The sequence below is a fragment of the Coturnix japonica genome, chromosome 1, assembly GCF_054131305.1.
Source record: "Coturnix japonica strain WE chromosome 1, WE-NBRP24, whole genome shotgun sequence".
Classification (NCBI taxonomy): domain Eukaryota; kingdom Metazoa; phylum Chordata; class Aves; order Galliformes; family Phasianidae; genus Coturnix; species Coturnix japonica.
Window position 1 is genome coordinate 127,961,753 of NC_140663.1, and position 20,997 is coordinate 127,982,749.

At 39.1% G+C, this 20,997-nt stretch overlaps 1 protein-coding gene across 3 annotated transcripts in view; it reads left to right on the forward strand.

Annotated features, from left to right (window-relative positions):
• The window catches only part of COL4A2 (collagen type IV alpha 2 chain), a 130,194-nt gene that overhangs the window by 80,147 nt on the left and 29,050 nt on the right, over positions 1-20,997 (forward strand). For all 3 annotated transcript variants that reach the window (XM_015851419.2, XM_015851420.2, XM_015851421.2), the window contains exons 5-20: positions 5,212-5,346; positions 5,429-5,473; positions 7,468-7,584; positions 8,224-8,295; positions 9,920-9,955; positions 10,053-10,115; positions 10,721-10,756; positions 11,400-11,441; positions 12,841-12,915; positions 14,085-14,129; positions 15,271-15,333; positions 16,036-16,080; positions 17,587-17,640; positions 17,904-17,970; positions 19,029-19,130; positions 19,530-19,685. In XM_015851419.2, the coding sequence (XP_015706905.2) occupies positions 5,212-5,346; positions 5,429-5,473; positions 7,468-7,584; positions 8,224-8,295; positions 9,920-9,955; positions 10,053-10,115; positions 10,721-10,756; positions 11,400-11,441; positions 12,841-12,915; positions 14,085-14,129; positions 15,271-15,333; positions 16,036-16,080; positions 17,587-17,640; positions 17,904-17,970; positions 19,029-19,130; positions 19,530-19,685 (1,153 nt within the window). The remainder of the gene's footprint in view (positions 1-5,211; positions 5,347-5,428; positions 5,474-7,467; positions 7,585-8,223; positions 8,296-9,919; positions 9,956-10,052; positions 10,116-10,720; positions 10,757-11,399; positions 11,442-12,840; positions 12,916-14,084; positions 14,130-15,270; positions 15,334-16,035; positions 16,081-17,586; positions 17,641-17,903; positions 17,971-19,028; positions 19,131-19,529; positions 19,686-20,997) is intronic.

Genomic DNA, 20,997 nt, shown 5'->3' on the forward strand with positions numbered 1-20,997 from the left:
GCACTCTAATGTGTTCAGTCCAGAAATTCCTGGATTCACACTTGAGGAGAAATATCATATGATATGCCCATCTCGTCCTCTGTACCACAACTGGGTTTATGAGCTTATTCCTTTGAGTTGAGAGGAGCACTACGGCCATCCATTCCCAGTCAGACTCAATGACTGTTTTAATGTGCCCACTTCCATGAAAGCTGACTCAGTGAACTGCAGATTCCCTAAAGTTATACCCCATGCTCTTCATTTTACTAGCAAAAAAACCCCTTTTCTATTTCTTTCCTTTGTGACTTTTCTGAGAATCACACATTTAATCAGCTGAAATTTTGCCCATTTTCCCTAAAACTGATTTTATTCCCTGGTGAGTTTCTTTCTGTTCTGCTAGTTTTAGTCTCTGGCTAGTGGGACTGCATCTAGGTTCTTGCTGTCATTTCCTTTACCCATCCATTCTCTGTGTTCGCTGTGCCAGAGTGAGCTCTCTTACGAAAGCTCCAGCTCCCTCTTGTCCATCACAGTCAGATCTCCCTTCCTGCAGGAAGTGAACTTGTCCTTTCACAGATGACCTTTCTAAAATGTCAGGGAATTAACCTCCTTTCTTCTTGTCCACTGCTAAATAAATTATGTCCTTTCAAGGGTCATTTTCGTATGGGGAATACTGAATCATCACATTCCATATACCAGAAGCAGTTACAAAATAAAAGTCCATAATATAGTGATGTGGGCTCAATGACCGTGAAGCTCCACCGTGATTCTGGTTTTGTCCATTTCTTCATTCCTGCAAATGACTCCTTTTCTCCTTTCTTTATATCTAAACACTGGCAAGTGAGTTTATCAGCAATTCGTGATGATCAATCTTGCATTTTAAAACCTTTGGAACGGGATCTGTCGTTCATTGTGCCTTAATTTCTATAGCACCCCATAAAATTGATTGCTCTCAAAATTAGCACACCTTCCTTTGAGCATGTAAATTCAGCAGTAAAATGGAAGGAAGAAAGTATTGCAACATGACATCTCTTTCATTTGGCTGGTCCTTAAAAGAACTGGAAATTAAAGTTCAAGCTGCAATACACGAACATTCAGTACAGATCTAAAAGTCTGTTCAGGATCTTCTTAAGTCCACTGGGACTGAATTGCAAAATACAGTTATTAAATTCAATGACAACCCTGACAGCATTTTCTTTCATGCACGTCAGTGGACAAGGGACGATGTATATACAACACTGCAAATATTTTCTGGGAAGATTTCCTCCAGGCTTCCTAAATTTCTGACCTTTGCTCCTCCCTGTAAATAGCTTTTGCACATGGCTGTGCTGGCCGCAGGGACTGTATGAGACCTCTTCCAGTCAGCTGGAGTCTCAGGAGGAGCAAGGCAGGGACTGTCTTTTTGGGAGTATGTCCTGATACTGGCAGCTTTGTAAATTCATCTGAATGTTAGAGGAAGTTTTATAACAAGAGCAAAGAGGAATGTAAGACTCTTTGTTCATAAGGATGAATATCTTATAGACCATCCATCCACTTTTTGCTTTTCTTCTTGCGTGCTCCTTCTGATATTCTTTGCCAGGGAATACCGTAAACCTCACAGTCCTGGCCTGTAAGTCCTGTGGCAGTAAATGGCAATGACACCATGCTCTGGATACTTGAAGAGTTCTGGTTTCCCATAGCAACATGCAAAGTCTACTGCTGGAGAGTCATTTGGGCCAGAACATATCTCTGCATTGTTTTATCATGTAAGAAAAGAGAGCACCAGAGGAAGTGCTTTGTGAGTTATCTGAAATATGACATCCAGGGTCATCACGTTCTCCTATGCATGCCATTTTCTTTTTTTAACCTGATAATTTATTCCAAAATCATTTTGTGACCTTGGAGAATATTCTAGGATTTCTGATTTCCAGTAATCCAACCAGAGCACTAACATGCATGGCATGTTTCACACAGGGGAATTCCAGACTCTAATAATTGAGTCATGCTTTATTTGACTAAACCTTTCAAATTGATTGTCTTTGCTTAAATCTCCTTAATGACCCTTGCAAAAGAGAGCATGTTCAAAGGTCATTTGCTAATGAAAAAGGGACACACTTATTCAACAAAAGATTTAACATAAAGAGAGCAGAGGAGAAACTGACATATCTGAGTTAGCTAAGGTTAATAAAGCTAATTCAGTTAACAAGCCGGGATACTAACTGACTGAAGAACTACACAAACTGTCATGATATTAACTAATTCTTCAGCTCCGACTCTAGCCTCATGGTAGTTCCAGAAGGATCAATTATCATCTCTTTATTGCAAATAATGTTAAATAATCCATCCACATCAATCCTAGTTCCTCAACTATAACCAAGGAAGGCTTGGGGGGGAGGGCAGTGGCTGGCATTGCTCAGCTCTCCTGGTTTCCCATTCCTTGTTTACTAATTTCTTCCTACCAGATGAGGGTGCCAGTGGAAGTGATATTTGATGCACAGTTCAGAGAGGCAGCTGTGTCCCACATAATGCCACCTGTTCAGTATGCAGAATCCATGATTTCTTTCTTTGTGGAAGGAAATTGAATGTTTACTTTCAGAACTTCTCAAAATCAAGTTGAACTCAGATATCTAAAATTGAATTTGAATAATGTATATCTCTTATTTGCAAGTATGCAGGATATGTTTTCATCATATTCATGTTAAGTGTTCCTTTCCAGATCTGGGTGTAAGGGAAGGACAAACTATCTTATGTTATTTCAGTTTTACATCTTCATAGGCATGATGGAATATTTTAACTGGATATTTGCATAAGGATAGATATGCTGCAAAAAAATCTGCATTTTTTAAAATGAATTAGATACCTATTATTTCCCTTAAAAAGGCATTTCCATGGTATATACTCATCTGTACTCTCTCAAGCCCATTATACTTAAAGGTAGATGAGAAAAAGTGGCTTCAGGAAAGGCTTCTTTTTCCCAATCTTGTAGCTTACACATTCTGGTGCTTCTAATCAACAGCTTTCTATTTCAGGCAAGTAGCTAAGAAAAGTTTAGCTGTTCTAGACATGGGTCTGCACCTCCATGGGGTAACTTCTAGAGATTAACTGATTTTAAAAGACCAAAAATTGCTAAGATAGAGAAATGTGCATCTGCAGTTGCCAGCTGTGACTGGCGTAAGGAAATGAGCTGCCACTTACTCAGATGTGTATGTCTCCTGCCAACAGGATTAACACATTTTGTGTGTGTCTTTATTTCTTTTCTATTTATTAAACTGATGAATGGAAAGACATTGGCCCGCTGAACATCCGTAATCCCCATGAGCAGGCTTACTTTAGGTGTCGGGAACTTGTATTAAGTTGTGCTTGGTTGTAAGCACAGGAGAGATTATCTTTCATGCTGACAGCTCAAACACTGAAATCCATGGTGTCCTTTGGCAATGCTCCTAAACAATCAGTTCTGTCAAATCAATTGCAACAGTATAGCAAAGGATCCACTATGTCAGAGATCCATACTGGTGGCTCGACCCTCAAGAACTACATGTATTTCATTCTTTATACTGGCTCAGTCCTAGACTTTTTTTAAGAAAAAAAGAAAATTCACTGAGTTTTGTACAGAATTCGGTTGTCTCATCTCCTTAGGGTGGACTTGTTTGGCGTAATTCAGTGGGCCTTGAAATATAAAAACCTACTCAAACTGTAGTTACAGCATTTTTTCACAAAACAGGTGTGGAAAATAGGTTGTTTTTCTGTTGTTTTTTTAACTAGGAGTACACTGTGCTTAAGTCATGGTATTTATTTTGGACTTTCTGATAAGTCAACTATAGCATATATAAAATGTAGCTATAAAGATATTGTTGAAAATGAAATCTTTAAATTGTGTCCCATGTGGGGCTACCCCTCATTAGGAGCATAAAAGTTTGCATAAAATCAGAAAGTAGTGTACATTGACTTGACTGCTACTTTCTGAATACAAATAAAATCGATATCTTCAGGTTCATTTCTTTCAGTCTTCGCACTGTCCTCTTTTATTCCTCTCATCTCAAAAGCATTAAATGGAATTGGACATAGAACATCCAAATGGTGCACCTTTTAGATCTTTCTTTCCAGGCATGGATGTGAGTGAAAAAAAAAAAAAAAAAGTAAGTTATTCTAGGAAGGTGGGGTATGATAGATTTTGCACTATTTTTATGCAACTGTGCTATATATCTTATCCCAAAATGTTACATTTGTATCAGTTCATTTGTATAAATGCATATCTGTACTTATCACTTTGTGAGTTACTGACACTGTTGCAGAATGGCCTGTGAAAATCTAATCTCATTTTTAAAATAGTTTAATTAGAATCTGTTTAATTAGAGTGTTTTGGTAAATGATGCTATTTAAGCACCTCTCTTCAGAAAAGACTGTGGCAATTTACTGTTAGTGTCATTAGTGCAGTGAGTACCCCAGAGCATAAAAACATATGTGCCTTTGGTGATCCTACATTTGGAACAGTTTTCAGTTACATTAGTTCACAGATCTCAGACGTACTGTCACAGACCCATTACTTAAACCACCATTGTATTATTTCAGAGTGATTTTTCTCCCCGTGATGAGCCTTCTGATGTTGGCAATCAACAGAGGATCATTTTTTAACAATGTTTGAAGTGGCCTTAAGAGTGTCATTAAGGCCATTCTACCAACCCAATGCTGGAAGGAAGCCTTTAATGACAGGGAGCCCTCAACTTGTGTGAGTGCCCTAATGGCATATGTGTCAAATTACTTTCAAGCTCCAGGGTTAAACAGAAGCATTGTCCCAGACAGGCTAAAATTCATGCCATTAAATATCAGTCTCCATTCGTAAGAAATATCACAATAAACAGAATTCACGGTTAAGTGTATTTTAACTGTTCAGAGCATAACTGGTTATGTTGTATATCAGTGAGAATCACTCTTGAGCAGTCATTCTCCTTATTCCAGAAAAAAACACTTTTTTTTATATTGTAGCAATGAATGTTCAAGTAGTGAATATTGATCCGATAGTTCATTTCCACATGTTGGTTTTGTCATGATCAATGTAGTCACTTTGTTGGAGTTTCTTTGTGTGGTGTCTCCAGATACATTCATCAAAGCATTTGGTCTACTGGAATGAAGAGATTCCATGTTTCATTTCCTCTGAAGAGGTTGGATCCACCGCAGGAGCAGTGGAAGCTGAGCTGCAGCCCAGCTTCATGCATCTCAACTGTTCCTAAATAAATGCTTTTTTATTACTTTTATCAGGGCCAGCCAGGACTCCTTGGATCACAGGGATTCCCTGGACCACCAGGATTGATGGGGATCCCAGGACTGCAAGGTCCTAAAGGTCACAAAGGTGAAAGAGGACATCCAGGAATAAGTGGACCCAAAGGAGAAACGGTAACTTTTGAATATCAGATGTTTTAGCTAATGAGCAAAGTACTGGAAGGAACATGGTTCTAATTGTGCTGTTTTACTCTAGGGGCAAAGAGGAGTCACTGGTTTCCCAGGGGCAGATGGCGTTCCTGTAAGTAGCCGGTTACTTCCTGTGTAGGAAACCACCAACTGCAATATGGCTGACTGCATTAATGCCATTGTACTTTAATGTGTCTGGTCTGAATTCTGTATCAGCCACGTACACACTGCTAAGCTAAGGGCATTTGCTGAAGTAAGTGGAAATGCAGATGGTCAGCAACAGGATAAAATCTGTGCTCCTGCTCATTCCCTCTGATAACCAAGGTCCGGTTTGCTTTGTCTTATGGAGAAATCCCCTTGTTAAAGAAAGGACAAAAAAGGAAGGAAATTCCCTGTGTCCCTAGAGGTTACCCAGAAAAGTATGTTCTTTTATAGGAACAACGTGTGAGATAAGTACTTTGCATCTCAGGCTTGTGAGCGAAGGACACCCCTGAGTTGTGCCTTAATTATTTCAGAGCTGTAAAGCATGTAGAAAAACCAATAATTGTAACTATTGTTATGCAGCATGCATGAGATGGTCTTAAAAAAACTGTTTAGTACCTAACTTTGAACAAATTGTCCAGGTCCGTGAATCTGAAACATTCAAAGAGGAAAACCGGGTAAAGTTCACAGAACAGTATTTTCCCAGCTTACACTTCTTTACATCTTGTGTCATAAAATAACAAAGAAATCTGAGTCATTGGAATCCCTGGACAGAGTTCCCAGGCTTGGGTTTCCTTTGTAGTGCTCCCTGACACCAGGGCCTTGCTCTGCAACCCACACATCCACATCCACTCGGCTTTCACCCTTTTTTGTTTCCTGAAAAACTCTGTATTGAGTTTCAGCGCTTTCTCCTCTCTCCTCTCTCTCCTTATCACTCTTAAAAGAAAATCAGAAGACCCTCTTTCCCATTCCTGTACACACTTCTGTAGCCTATAATTTCATTTACATCACCACATTGTACTGAGTTGTTTTTATATCACCCTCCTGAAAAGCTCTGTGTTACTATGTCTGAACAACTTCTGCTACCTGAGAAAGTTTTCTGCCTTAGTCCTGCTTTCACAACCTCTTCAATTGTATTGTTGGGAGTAAATACCTTCAGATATTATTTGAACCTGCACACTCTGCCCTCAAGCCCCTTGTCCTTCCTATTTGGTTATGGTCACCAACCATTTTTCCTAGGCCAAGACATAACACTGACCATCAGAAGGCAGATAGGAACCTATATGAACTGTAACAGCAGAGTACTAGGGTATGGGGCTAGAGACCAAGGGAAGATGGTGAGAAGCCCAAGTCTGTTCTTTAGTGAGGAATGCAGAATACAGAAGCAAAGATAAAACCTGCTCTAGGCAGCGAAGAAGAAATAAATATATTCTGTTTATGTTAGTTTCTGTTTTTCCTGACTGAACCCCCTGGAAGAAAGCTGATCAAGGGCAGAATTGCTTCTCATCAATCCCAATGCAAACCATTAGTAACTGCAACTAAGATGAACATCAGTACTGCAGTGGAAACCCGTTATAAGGCTGGATTAACTTTTCCCTGCTTTCCTGTATCTCAGAGGTTCAATGTGGATCTTCTGCAGTGCCCTCAGCACCCTTGGTTTGAGTCTCTCCCATCTCTGTACTTACAGCTTCATCATGGCACTCAACCAAGCTCCAAAGGCATCACTGATTTTTTTCCTAGCTTGGAAGCAATTCAAAGCCGGTAATGAACCTTTCTTCCCACTCCTCCAGTGTGAAGCACTGAAATTCTGAACAAATCCATTTCTTGGTGACTCCCTGCACAGCAGTTTCATCTGGCTTAGTTCTCTGCTTAACAGAGACTGTATTGAACATAGCTTTCTTACCCTTTCTGAAAGGTCCTTCACTACTCATGCTGTCTGGGGCATATGGTTCAAGCTGCAGCTATATTAAAAAAAGGCACTGTCTGTTTCTTTCTTTGAAAATCATAGTTTCCCATGGATCCAAGCCTTGGGCTTAATGTGAGAATGTCTAAATACTGTGTGACTACAGGAAAAGGAAAACTAGAAACAGATGGATAGATAAACACTTTTTTTTTCCTCAACAGGGTCATCCAGGGCAGCCGGGATCAAGGGGGAAGCCAGGTCATGATGGCTGTAATGGGACAGTAGGTGACCCAGGTGACCCAGGAACACCAGGACACTCTGGTTTCCCTGGTACCATTGTAAGTAGCTGACAGCAAATAAATATCTGAAGCGAAGATCATTACTGAAATGAATTTCGTACAAGTATGTGTTGGAAACAAATGGAACAGGAGATCCCTTTTGGCCCAGCAGAGCATCAAGCATCCTTGTGGACCTACCATAGACATGCCCCATAATATTTAGGGCTGATGGGTCTGCTCAGAGTTATACTTGTCACATAAGTCCTACAGGGAGATTACTTCAGGAAAACCTGTACGTTTCCCTATGAAAGTAACTTTTTTTCTCCCCTACTTCATACCCAATATACTGGCTTTCTGTGGAGCAGTAGGTAGGATCGTGCTAAGGTGAGCACTGGAGCTCCTGTATTTACTAGCCCATATGTCAGTGCTGATGAGCTGCTGCTCTAGATGTGATGTGATCCTATAATATCACTGTAACAGGGAGTTCTTCCCCATGTATCTTAAATCCATTTTCTTATAGACCATGAAGGTTCCTACTTGTTTATAAATTACAATTTTCCAGAGTTAAACATAGTCTCTACCTTTAAACAGTAACACATACGTACTCATGAAAAGCCTTACAAATATTTTTTATTACTCTTAACTGATGATGTGTTCACAGACAATATGAGATTTTACCCTCTTTTTGCTCACAACCAGGGAGTTCAAGGACCAAAGGGCCAGAAGGGGGAGCCCTATGTGCTACCGCCAGATATCGCCAGCCGACATCGGGTATGTGTGCAGTCCCTGTGAACTGATGAATTATCAGTGCATGCAAGTTTTTAAAAACAGGTGGAGAGTAAGTTTTCCTCACATTCTGGAATGTGAGTTGAGAATGAGAATGAATGAGAATGTGAGTTTTCCTCACATTCTGGATGCAGTGTTCCCAGAGACCCACTTAGGTTTCGTGTAGGTTCTTCCTGGTAGCTTCTGCTTTCTGATTTCAGCAAAGCCTATCTGATATTCATGGAAGTAACGTCCATACACTTGCAAGGACATCTAGTCTTTCTGGATGGACTGTGAATACAGTTGGGCAAACACAAAGACCTGTCAATTTAAAAATGTTTTAAGATTGTTCTTTTAAATACAAGTTCAAGTGTTGTGATTCAGGTATTATCTTCTTCATTCAATGGCTACCTCTATATCATTTGTGACAAAGTCATTCTTGTGTCCAAGTTTTGTCCAATAAATGATTCTATTTTAACACCCTTTTGTTATAACTTCCATGAAGGAGTCTGGTTGACTTGTGATCAAACATGCCTCCATGTGTTATTTAGTTACACTAAAAACTCCAACTATTCTTATGGATGCTTTTACATTATCTAATCCATAAAACTCTTTTTTTATTGTTTCTTTTCTCATATGTATAGTTTTCTATAATTTGAAAATATCTGATAGTAATAAGTGCTTACATTTACTGTTAGAGTAAAAATTGTGACAGATTTATTACAAAACCTACACCTGAACTGTTCTGTGCACTTAATAGATCTGCTAAGTTCATTTGTACATATGTTGTGCCAGTGATGAGTGCCAAAATATATCTATCTGTTGACATGCTTGTAGCAGCCTATGTTTTTTCTAATGGAATCTTTTATTTTCAGAAACATCTTAGGTTCTGATACTTGATAGCGCTTGCAGAACTGCTCAAGCATTTTGCAGTCAATGACAGAAACTTGCACCTGTATCATTTCATAAAGGAAATGGTTCCACAGATTATTCCATTAACTAAGCTCAAGTTAACTAGATATATGAAAAAGTTAAGATGATATTCAAAATGATTGAAAGTGTCTGGGCTGAAGACTGCATTATTTATGGACGTTGGAAAGTCTTTGCAGTAGAACATTTTTGGATCCAATTTCCAAAAACATTTCAACATGTACTGCAGTCAAAATATGTGGTCACTGAAAACAGTATGTTCTAAGTGCTTTTCAGTGACTCAGAAGAGAATCAAAATGATTTGGTAATTCCCATGCAACTCGTGAAAAATGAGCTTGTGCATTTCAGCTAAGGTTGTATGTCTGATTATGCTACTGGTTAGGTCTTTCAGAATGAACTGAACATAGTCCATTGTCCATCTTAGCCTTACAGCTAAGTTCCCTCACTTCCCTAGTCAATTTGGTACTCTCAAAATATATTGTATGCAACTGTATTATATGTAGAAAGTGTAAAATCAATCTACAATAAAACACATTAAATTATATCAAAATATTCATTGAATGTGCCTGTGTTTAAAGATTTGTATAGATTATATGTTATGATTATTTAAAATATCTTTTCAAATGAGAAAATTTAATGAGAAAATATTTCATTTTGTATATCTTGCTTACTGCATTTTTTACTTCTTTGCTTTCTTTAGGGGGAGCCTGGGGATCCAGGATTCATTGGTTTTCCGGTAAGTAGTATTGTAGCAAATTGCAATAAATTGTCAGTAGTAGCTGTCATCAGAACAGCATTAATTGGTATTTGTGTGTTTGTTTTTCTATTTAAAGGGAGCTCCGGGTACACTGGGTATTCAAGGACCTATTGGTCCAAGAGGACTGCCAGGAAGACCTGTAAGTATGTTTAAAATACTTTCTGTAGGAAATTATCCTAATGGAAGAATCATGTCAGCAAGATTGTAAAGTAGCAAATGAAGTGAAAAAAAAAAAGGGGGGGGTTTTAAAAATAGCATGTACGTGTAGTTGGATACAAAACCTTGGAAAAAGCACTGAGACACTGATTCTACGATGATGAGTATTGCACAAAGAAGTGTACAATACTAAATTTGTAATCTAAGATGCTAATGGTAGTTCAGCAGCCTTTGCTCACCGATGCTGTATCAAGACACCAGTCTAGTGTGTTGTGTCTATTTTAAGTACAAACATAAAACATTAACAAATCAGGATCCAAAAGCATACGTTCTTATTGCTTGAAATAAAAATGGAATTTAATTATGTCTTAACTGGAAGATGTTGTTAGGAGAGATTATTGTATGGCTTAGAAGGGTATTTTTCAGAGCAGTAATACAGTTCATGTAGTGATGTTAGTACATTAAGTGCTAAGGAATACACTGCCTTCCAAACACAGATTTTTATTTCCAGCACAGAGTAACTGAGCTACTGTATGCATTGATTACCAAGCAACAAGTAACTTTGTCCCCTCTGTTGTGTTTCTCTAGGGACCACCAGGGCCCCCAGGACCACAAGGACCACAAGTAAGTCTTTGTTTCTAAGTCATTCCTGTTGATTTTGTGTCACTAAGGTTTATCCAAGACTCACTTGAAGGCAGTAAAATAAAGAACTACTGGCCACTCCAAAGGCTGCGGAGCACAAGACTTTTTGTGTTGGTGGAATACCACAAGAAGTTAATCTTATGCTGGATCAGCTGCCCTGAAACAATTAAACCGGTTCTGAAGCCAGATTTTATTTGCTACTGTAGTCACAGTAGCTTCCCACGAGTAGAGAAACCTGGCCATTTGTACAATATTCAACTATATCTCAGCCAAAAAAAAAAAAACCATTTGAGTTACTTTTTCCTGACTCACCTATATATTTTTATTTAACATCTACCAAAAAACTTGCAAAAGAAGTGTTTGATCTTTACTCAGTGAATGAATCAAAGTCTGTTAACACTGCTACCATGAGATTTCAATTAAAGTCATCTTTCTAAATGTTTAGGTCTATGAAAATACTTTTCAGTTCTCTAGAATTCCTGTAAGTTAAAGCTTGACTATTTCTTGCTTACATTTCTTTGGTGGCATCTGACACTGAAAAGCCCTTTCAGAATGTTTAAATTTAAACTTTACATTAGAAAACAGAGCTGTACTTTTTGTAACCCTTGACCTATTGTTTCTGCAGGGCAACAGAGGTCTTGGCTTCTATGGAGAAAAAGGTGAACAGGTAAATGGAAACTAATGAATTAGTATCACTACAGAAGGACTGGTTGATATTGGTTACTATTTATTAAGGAATCTATTTTGAATACTCTGTTAATTTGTGATTTTATTACATAACTTTAGTAGAAAAGCAAACAAGTATAGCTTTGAAATTAACAGTAATCTGCATAACAAATGTCATAGCTAAACTACCTTCTGCATGTCCTGGCCTAACTGTGCCCTATTTATACCAAGACAAGACAGAGGTAACATTTCTGAAATGTATGGAGCCAGACTTCCTTGTATAAAACAATAACCTTGTATAAAACAATAACACTTATTCTGGAAACATACATGGCAAGAGCACATATCTCTTTAAGTTTGTTTATCCCAGCACAAATAAATTTGTTTCTTGCCATCAATTTACTTAGAGATTTAGAACTTTATTCCTATCAGAGTGTCTCACTCCAATTTGTAGGAGGGAGGCAAGGTTCTTTGATATGTGTATACCCGGCATGAGATTAAGAAGCAACGGTTCAAATGTTGGTCCAACCAGTTTATTATTAAAGTCCTAGCCATTTTTAGGGAGATGGGGAAGGGAAGGTAGGCGATAGGGAAAGTAGGAAATATAAGCAAGGAGTCTTTGCAGAGAGCAAAAGAGATAGTCACCACCGTGGGTCCAGCGAGGTACACAGTAGGTCCATTGATCTCAGGAACTCGTCTGATCACCGCAGAGGATGGGAGACAGCCAGGGAGTTCCGCAGCAAGCCGGTCCCGGGCTTCTTCCGACGAGGTTTTCCCCTCAGGGAATTCTCCGTCAAAGGTGTCTCTGGGAGTTTGTCTCCAAAGTCCCCAGTTTAGCGAGGGCCTTTTATCCCCCATTTCGGTGGGGGTTCTTCTTCTTTGAAGTTTGACTCAGCATTTTCAGGAACGTATCTCGAGCAAACACTGAACTTCCAAACAAGCAGGTAAACACACTTTGTAATAGGGTTTTAAACCAGCTTTTGTGACATTCCTGGCCCACAGATAAGCCAGCAAGGAGAGGGGGGGGGCTCTGTTGCCAGACACAAGCATTATCGCCTTCTGCAGTGGTCAGCTCCTTCGAGCAGCACCCCTGAAGAAGACTGCTTGTCCTGCTTCTGCTTATCTTTGCAATCATAAGCAGAGTTACTGTGGCACAACAACACCCACCATTCACCCTCCTAGATAGTTAGCAGTCGCCAGTCAGAGTCTTATCATCAGAAAGGCCTCACGAAGCAAGTTCTGAGACAATAAAAGAAAAACAGTTCAGTCCTTTACACAGAGTAATATCTGTATCACTCTTTTTCCATTCATCTTCCATTCCACTCATCACCCTGTGCAGATCAACAAATTGACAGAGTATTGTAACTGTTAGTAGATGTACCTTTATGTTTTTCCTGCAGGGCTCCCCAGGTCCTCCAGGTCCACCTGGTCTTCCCACAAGAGAACTGATTGGTGTCCCCACTGACAAACACAAAGTAAGTACAGAATACTTTGCCAAAATGCAAGAAGAATTGAGAGCCCAGCACTATCAAAACTAAAATATCATAGAAATGTGCTTTTACATACAGTGCTTAGAAGACATGATTAGTACTTCAAGACAAAATTGCTGCTTTCCTATAGCTTGAATCCTAAAGTATTTATTGCAGCTATGGTGGCTATTCAGAAAGCACTTCTCACAAACAATGACTAGAGATGCCTTAGCAAACATGTTCTTTCCATTTAAATAAACCCTAGTATGCAACTGCTGGCAGTCACTGACATCTGGTTCTACAAGCAGAAATACCAGCTGAGAAATTGTTTAGTATCTAATTCTCTGTAATGATGAATGAAATTATCATGCTGTAAGAAACATATCCTTAGGGAAGCAACCTCAGCTGTTGTGTATGTTTATGTAAGGTGTCCCTGAGATGTAGATGCCCATATATCTACAGTTAAGGCTTGTCCATACAAGAAATCCTCTATGGAAAGATACAGCTTATTTTCATCTGTTATTTCTGTTGGAAACAGAAATTCTCATGCTCTACATAAACATTTTCTGTGTTGAACACCAGTCTAGACCAGTAAGTAGTCCTTAGTCCCGAATTTGAAGCTATAAAGTTCACATGGCTCATTGTATTTCTGCAGACAGATAAATAAACTGGTATGATACTTACAGATCTAAAAATGTCTTTGATGCCAATCTGGAGTTTCCTTGACTGAGGAGAGGTCTGCATATGAGCTACTTCTCTGGACGGCCTTTATAGTCAATGGAGAGATAGATACAGTGAGTTGATTTTAGGTTGTGATTTATCTTGTCCTAGAGGAATTGCTACATCTAATCAAATAATTCACAGATAAGCGGTAAGTAAATCCGAGATAAGGTGCACGCCTCACACAAGCATCTTACTAACAGGTCTGGAAATATCCAAAGGTATGTTCAAATTCCTAGAGACATTTTCAGAAATATTATCAAATTTTAGATAAAACAGACCTTCCATATGACAAATATACCAATAGAGAGCACAAGGGAGGTGGTTTTTCTCTTGATGAACATTTTTCACTTTGTATTTAAATTTTAAAAAAAAAAAAAAGTTATTAAAAGCTATTTTAGAAGTTATTAAAATGTGAATGCCTAAAATATCTGAACACTTTTCTTCATTTCCAGGGTGAAAGAGGAGAGCCTGGGCAAAAAGGGGAAGCTGGATTTCCAGTAAGTAAAGTGGAGAACACCAAAATCAAAAAACAAATCAGAAGTAACATTAATGCAGTCTTCACTGACACAATGGAATACAATCATGGAGCAACATTACTGGGAGCGCTAGTTCTGCTGCTTCAGAAAACCTAAACAATATGATGTCTAAGAATTCCACAACACAATCCATCATTCTTTTACTGGTTAACCAAAGTAAGATTTTCCCTCACCCATTTTTTGATTTTAGCTTTAACTATCTATACATCTCTCTACTACTGCTGGCCTTCTACATTTAAAAACTGTTAAATTCCAGTAAGTAATAATGTATGGAAATTTTGTCAGAATCCTCTCCAACACATGCAGACTTTTGGCCTCATAGGTCTGCTGACTGAAAGTAATCCCTTGTGTTTCTGTATCATTTAGAGCCGTCAACCAAGCTTGACTGAATGTGGTTTAGTTAATTCACACGCAATCTCTATTCTGTCTAAATAGCTTTGTTATTGAGCGGTTCCTTTTGACTTCCCAGAGTGGTTTAAAATACAGCCTTCACCAATTAGGGATGCCTCAGTGGGCATTTTGCAGACCTTTATTTTCTTAGATGGTCTAGTCAACTTCCCAGTGAGGTTATGAGAGAAGGCTGCAGTCTGAATCCTGAATCCTGCTGCAGTTCCTATTCAGTTCTTCTGCTCTTGGAATTTTGCCATGACTCTATTAAGAAAACTGCTGATTTCGGTCATGATGTAACAGAGTGGGTTGTTTCTCCCTTTTTTTCTGATAGTACCATGTTTATGTTTGCCAAAAAGCTCTCTCGAGTTATAGTTAGGGCATAAGCTGGACTGCGTACTTTTGGTCATATAGCTGAACAATTGAATTGGCTTATGTTTAAAGTCACAGCTGCAAAAGAAATACAGAAGGAGATGATAAGAAGGAAAACCTGTCCACTCCCTAATGTCCTGGTCATGTTATTGTAATGAAGAAAGCACATTAGTCTACTCTAAGGATGTTAGTTCTCTTACATGCAGACATAATAAAATCATACATGTGTTGAGATGTTACTTTCTTCTGTTTAGCTTCCATGAAGTGTTTTTTTGTTTTATTTTGGGGTTTTTTTTTTGCACATCATGTAAAAATATATTGAACTGACTGTAATATTTCCTAGGGTGTGCTTCTCTTTGCTCCTGAAAAAGGTGAAGAAGGGGTGATGGGCTTCCCAGGACAAAGGGTGAGTTGCTCATTGAAGGTAAAATTCATGCTGCTGAATATACAAGTCCAAGCTGAGACTTTGTCTTTTGGTGCAAAACACAGAGAAATAAGCCACAGAAATGAGAGCAGTTCTGCCCATGTCTTCCAAGTCGTGGCCATCTTTGAATTCCCTGATATGAGAAGGGAAAAATGAAATTTTCAAATGGTAACAGGAGATGGGCCCCACGTGACTCGTCACCCTCCATCCTCAATGGGAAGCATCCCGCATCATTCACCCAAAGTTATGCTTATCTACCACTTCTCCTCCTCTGGTCTGCAACATGGACTTCATTTCACTGTTTCCACCTCAACCCTCTTTAGTCTGTGGTTAACAAACTCAAGTATGACTTCACTGTTACCTGTAATATGTATGAATGCTTTCTGGGGGCATTGTTTCTAAAATGCTTAAACATTTTTTGAACATATCAGGCACTTTTAAAAGCTTAACATCTTCATGGTCTATTTACAGTCGATTGATTAAGAAGAAGATAAAAATTAAATACCAGATTAGATTTCAGATCTTTTCTGTTTGTGTCATACATTAGCTATATCGAAAAAGCACCTGAATTCTGAGTGTAAGTTTTACAGCGTCAAAATAATTGTCACATTTATTTTACCTAAGAAATTGAGAATTTGTTATTATGTCATTTCTTGTTTTACTAACTTTAATGTGCTTTCATAGGGACTGCCTGGTAATGATGGTTTTCCAGGACTCAGTGGAGAAAGAGTAAGTATTTCATACAACTGTTGTTTCCAACACACATGTAGGCAATCTGTCTGAAAAGAAGACTGCAGAGGACTAATTCTGCATGCAATTACACCAACTGTAGCAAGCATCATCTGGATTGAAATATCATTGTAATTTTGGGTCAGTTCATTTCCTCATGAGTGTGAAAAAAAACAGTTCTCCAATTAAAGTCTGGTTTACCATTTCAACATGACCATGTTTTAAAAACATCATGAGCTGTCATTTTCATTGTTCCCATTATTACTGCCATGATTTCTGTAATTTTCTTCCTATGTGCAGAAAGTTCTTATGTTGAAAAGCTTTCTGCAAACATGGTTAAGATCTGGTTAAGTGTCTGTGCTGCATTTTGGATATCAAGTAAGAAAAAAAAAAAAAGAAAGAAAAAGAAAAATAAGAAGGAAAGTGGTAAATACACCAGTTAAATCTCTGTCCCCATGGAAACACACCCAAATATTTAAAATTGCATTTTGTCAGACCAGGAAGAGCTTGTACTTTATGCTCAGAAAAGGGCCTTTTCAATTAGCATTAGAAATTAGTTCCATGAGATATTGAGATAAATGTGGGATGTATGACTTTTCCATGCTCCACCATCTTTAACTGGTTTACAGATTTGACTTTCCACCAAGGCACGGCAGTAATGACATGAAACACAGGGGATTTAAAGCACAAGAGGCATGAAAAGTACACACTTGTGCAGCTCTTGAATTGATGACAAAACCTGGTGGTGTGGAAGGGAATCCGCTATCCAAAATACATACATGGAGAGAGTGATGCAAAGTCCATTAAAGCCAGACAATTGACCTCAACTTAGGTTCATGCTCTGGTGAGAAATGTTCAATGGCTTCCATTTATTGAAAGCAAGTTTTGGCAACAGCTTTAGTGAAATGGGTATTGAATTGGACAAGTATGAAGGGGAATAAGCTGCTCGATTTGCTGCTATTCACAATTTAATCATTTCTATAGTTTTTTCAACTATTTGATTCTTAAGAAGGAGTGGATAGTTGCCCTGTCTGCCTGCGTTGGATAAGTAGTTCTTAATCAGAAAGATGCTGGCTTCACTTCTAGACCACCAGCTCCACCTAGTGTAAAGAGGTTTCACACTTGGTACTTAACACTTTTTCTCAGGCTTTGTCATGTAGGTGCCACTGATGCACGCAGTTCAGACTGTGGTATCTTGCTGAGAGCTGTGGAATTTCGAGGGCTTTAGAACTGTGTAAATGTCTTCTAGAGCCCACTGTGAAAATACACACTCCGTGTAGGAGTTGCTCTTACTGTGAAATTCAGGAGGTGCTGTTTTAAATCCAACTAGTGTGAATTCTACAAATCTTCTGGTATTGCCTGAATTGCTACACACCAGGGAAACAAACTGCTCATCGCTATTACACACTTCTCACTGTTATACCAGAGGAAGCTGGCTGCTGCAGACAATGAATTTTATTGTCTCTCTACTAAAGGAAACATCAACCATTTTTATGTGTATTACAGGGTTTTCCAGGATTTGATGGTCAACCAGGTCAATATGGTCCTAGAGGAGGCAAGGTATTGCTTTACTTCCATTTGCTAGAAGTGATAATCCAGGTGTAATTTTTCTTTTTCTTCTCCATGATGTAGTCGCAAAGTGTTTCTTGTTACTGTAGAACTAGATATGTTGTTTATTAACTGAAATTGTTCACGTTTCTTGAAATTAGTTTCAGTGCTTTTGGAATTTTGTTTCTTCGTGTTTCATGAGCTTTTGCTTCCATTCTAAAAGAAATTCTGCAGAATAATATGCCTAGATATGATGCTTCAACTTCTGTTAACAGGGGGAGCAGGGTGAGATGGGTCCTCCAGGACCACCTGCCTACGTTCCTTACCGAATTCCAAGAAAAGGTATGTCTCCTTTGCTTAGATTGCATATCTTAGCCAGGTTTTTTATCACCTGCTACGGATGATAAAAAGTAAAGAAAAGAATAAGATGGAAAAAATAAAAAATAAAAAAATAAAAATAAAAATAAAAAAAGAAAAGTGTCCAGTGAAAAGAAGAAAGGGAGAGTCTGTGTGTCCTGGGCCTTATTTCATAGTCTCTGGATAAAATGCAGAGACCATTTGTAGTTGCCCTGCATGGCTGTGGTGGATCACACCACACAAAAACACACAAAAAGTGATAAAAGTTTGCAAAGGCCAAAATTTCCAAGGAAAGCACTAGTGGGAAGGATGATCACTTGCTGTTGCTCCATGCTGTATCCTTACACCTTTGAGTTTTCTAGTCTTATTGAATACAAGAGCATCTGGCAATAGTGAATAGTTCTCTTCCTCCTGGAGAAAATGGATAAACATGTAAAGATTGTTTAAGTCACTGAGAATACCTGCCAAGCCTTTAGGAGCAGGAGAGGCTCTGTGGAGAGAAGAGGAAGCAGACAGGCTGATGGAATGTCCTGTGCATTTGACAAAAGGACAGTACGGTCCTTAATGCAATAGTTGGGCCAAGGTAGATGCTTCTGGTACTGTAAAGCAGAGCAAAGCTCTTATGTCACACATTGTTATAATGCCAAATTCTGCTAGGGGAAAAGAAGGGGTTCTCTTCAGAAAGCTCATCAGAAGTGTAGTTCAAGGAGCATACTGGAAAGAGGTGAGAGATCTTCCTAGGCTCAGTGGCTCTACACCATTCCTGTTCCAGGGTATGTTCAGCTTCCAGATATTAGGACTTTACAGAAATCTCTCTGATACACTTGTTTATTCACACTAAAGACAGCATGAAGTACCACATTTCTGTATTTCTAAAAGTGCCTTTAAGAAATAATGGTGAATTGTAATATTCCAAAGCAGGGGAAGTTCCTAATTTAAGCATTTTAGGAGTTATGCAATCTGCAGAATACCACAGGTCATCACTTATGGGTCACAAACAGTATCATACCAACATGTTTTGTGGTATTGGGGTTGTCTTTCAGGTCTCAGAGGTGACCCAGGCTTTCCAGGTGCTTCTGGACCACGGGGAGAACCAGGAGAGCAGGGTGATCGTGGGCCACCTGGTATTCCAGGATTCTCTGATGGTAATATTCCAGTAACACTCATTCCAGCAGTTTAACAAGTTTTAACTGATATGAGATGGAGATGGAGAAAATGCAGTTGGTGAAATATGCAGTGCACTGTAGTAAATAACTAACTGCTGTAGCAAAAACTGAAAGGTGCATTTTATCTGCCTGCTTTGGCCCCTGTGAGTCTTTGCAAAACAACTAAGGTGGAGATGACAGCAGATCCTTCCTTCAGGACCAACTGTTGATTTGCTCAAGTGAAAAGTGCAGTTACACTTTTTGTTATACACTAAAATGTCTCCATTCTTCCCTGCTTGCGACATGCAATTATAGGAACAGGCCCTTCTGTTACCTTACAGCTCTTTGTGCAGTACTGATAAGAAATTGTTCTGAGTTTCTTCTCTGGTTCTGTTTCAGGTGATGCAGATAAGCCAGGCTTACCTGGAGAAATAGGACCAAAAGGTGAAAAAGGTGAAGAAGGATCTCCTGCTTATCAAGCAGGTCCTCCTGGGTTTCCAGGAAAACATGGCGAACCAGGACTCCGTGGTCCACCTGGTCCCCCTGGAGCTCCAGGTAAGTGCAAGAAGAGATGGTGAGAACTCAAGAACATTGTTGCTTATTTTAAACTAACAGTTGGCAAGACAAAGTGAAAAAGTAGACTGATGTAATGAAACAGAGTGGATGGTGGAAAGGCACGTTGGATAGAAGTAATGGATACTCATGAGTGAAAGAAGCGCTTGCATGACTTTCAGACATTGCTGGCAAAATCTGAAAAAGAAGTCTGTTTTGGGTTGGTGGAGAGATATGGGCATTCTCATTCTGTTCTTATACCTGCATTCTGCTCTGGTAAAAATAATTCTCACTGCTTGAGTTTCAAATGAATTATATGTACTATGGGAAGAGTGTCCTGGTAAGTGTGCTAGACTGAGAAGGGTCTGGCATGAAGGATGCTGACTGTATATGTTGAATGTAAAAAACAGAAATTAAATGGTAAGTTGTGGAAAAATTTATTTTTCTGTCTCCCCAGTTCAAAAACACTAGCATTCTAAAAGAAGTCTTACCAAGGGTCATCCAGATGGTTAGGGAACTGAAGCACAAGTCATAGATAGAATGGGTGGTTGTGAGAGCTGGGTTTCTTCTTTAGCCTGAAGAAGAAAAAGGCTAAGAGGAATCTTATTGCTCTCTATCTTCATGTACCTCTCGCTCAGGAAGTCCTGAAACAAAACCAGACACACTGGCTTAGGAGTACAAGTGGCAGGGGAAGAAGGAATGTTCATAAGTTGCAACAAGAGAAATTCTGCTCAGATGATAGGAAAAGCCTTTTCACTCTGAAGGTGGTGAGATGCTGGGCCAGTTTGCTCAGACTGATTGTGAACTTTTCATCTGTGGGGATACTCAGTACTCAGCTGAACAAGGCCCTCCGCGCCTGGTGTAATTTTGAGGTTAACCCTGTTTGGAGAAGAACATCAGACTAGGTGCTTTCCAGAGGCCACTTCTAAGACCGTGCTTTATCTCTGAAATGCACCACACAACATGGCAAAAGCAGGAGTGGAGAAAAGGACTACAGGAAGTAATCCAGAGCAGGTGGTCTGTAGTATTGCAAATTGTGTTGTGCTGAGAGTTAAAAACAAAGGAATTCAGGGTGAAAGAGACCAAAGAATGGATAGAATCATCTACCACAGCAGGAAGAGAAGGAATGAGGGGGAGGCTGTAACCAGGAGTTTCAAAGGTCATGTCCTTGGTAGCAGACTTAGGTTCTGGGGTTGTATGTGTGTCAAGGCCATGTCCTGTAACCATACCAAAATAAGACATGAGACATTCCCTCATGCTGGTTTCCAGACAAGTAAATCCACATGCTCCAGCCAGTCGCTGGTCACTGGAGTTC